The 1383-nt window shown below is 67.7% G+C and overlaps 1 protein-coding gene across 1 annotated transcript in view; it reads left to right on the top strand.

Moving 5' to 3' along the window:
* ITGB4 (integrin, beta 4) overlaps window positions 1-1383 on the top strand; it is a 54813-nt gene that overhangs the window by 1138 nt on the left and 52292 nt on the right. Inside the window, exons 3-6 of the mRNA XM_014531747.1 lie at window positions 111-212; window positions 350-554; window positions 956-1052; window positions 1182-1353. Coding sequence (XP_014387233.1) covers window positions 111-212; window positions 350-554; window positions 956-1052; window positions 1182-1353 — 576 coding nt within the window. The remainder of the gene's footprint in view (window positions 1-110; window positions 213-349; window positions 555-955; window positions 1053-1181; window positions 1354-1383) is intronic.

Below are 1383 nucleotides of genomic sequence, written 5' to 3'. Positions count from 1 at the left end.
CCAGCCTCCTGCCGGGCGGGTGTGGGAGAACGGGCGCGGGTCAGGAGACTCGGAGGGGACAAATCCAGGGGACGGGCCCCACGCCCCCTGACCTGTCTCCTTCCGGCCAGACGTTCAAGGACCGGCGCTGCAACACCCAGGCGGAGCTGCTGGCCGCGGGCTGCCGGCTGGAGAGCGTGGTGGTCATGGAGAGCAGCTTCGAGATCACAGAGGTGCCCGGGCGGGGGGCAGGGGAGCTGGGGCCTCCATGCTCAAGGCGGCTGAGTGTGGGGTTCACCATCCGGGCTGGGCGGAGAGGCTCCCCATCAGCTATCTGGAGCGACCCCCTCTGTCCCCTCCCCCGTCACAGGAGATCCCGATCGACACCACCCTGCGCCGCAGCCAGGTGTTCCCCCAGGCGCTGCAGGTCCTCCTGCGGCCCGGCGAGGAGCGGCACTTCGAGCTGGAGGTGTTCGAGCCGCTGGAGAGCCCCGTGGACCTGTACATCCTCATGGACTTCTCCAACTCCATGTCCGACGATCTGGACAACCTCAAGCAGATGGGGGAGCACCTGGGTACGGCCGGGCCAGCATGGAGGACGGAGGGGCGGGGTGGGGGGGGCAGGTGCCTCACCCGGCTGGCTGGGCACCTGCTCAGAGGCCAGGGCTCAGGACAGCTGCCCCCACCCCACAAGGAAGGACAGGACATTAACCCCCCCCCCCAAACTCCCCACATTCCCAGGGGAGCGTCCCCAGGGTCTGGGACTTAGAGAAGGCCGCCTTCTCCAGCCGGCCCCGTGCAGGGCTCTGGGACCCTAGGCCCATGGCCCTCGACTGTGAATAGGGACAAAGGCTTCTGGGAGCATCACTGTGTGTCCACCGAGGTCACCTCCTCTTCCTGAGCCAGCCCTGGCCCCCCATGCTGATGTGGGGGCGCTGGGGCTCAGCTGCCCTCTCTGTTCCCTGTTGATGTCCAGCCCGGGTCCTGAGCCGGCTCACCAGCGACTACACTATTGGATTTGGCAAGTTTGTGGACAAAGTCAGCGTCCCCCAGACGGACATGAGGCCGGAGAAGTGAGTGGCCGAAGGGGCAGGAGTCCTGGCTTTTGCCTGAAATGAGCCGAGGGGGCGGCCTCTCAGAGAGGACGGGCGGGGGCGCAGGCGGGTCTTCGCCCCTGACCCTCTCCCTCCCCCTGTGCCCAGGCTGAAGGAGCCCTGGCCCAACAGCGACGCCCCCTTCTCCTTCAAGAACGTCATCAGCCTGACGGACGACGTGACCGAGTTCCGGAGGAAGCTGCAGCAAGAGCGCATCTCGGGCAACCTGGACGCCCCGGAAGGCGGCTTCGACGCCATCCTGCAGACGGCCGTGTGCACGGTGCGCGCCAGGGAGGGGCTGCGGCCTGGG

This window comes from Myotis brandtii, unplaced genomic scaffold (assembly GCF_000412655.1).
Source record: "Myotis brandtii unplaced genomic scaffold, ASM41265v1 scaffold825, whole genome shotgun sequence".
NCBI classification, from domain to species: domain Eukaryota; kingdom Metazoa; phylum Chordata; class Mammalia; order Chiroptera; family Vespertilionidae; genus Myotis; species Myotis brandtii.
Note: the sequence above shows the minus strand (reverse complement) of the source record. Positions and strands in the feature narration are given on the sequence as shown.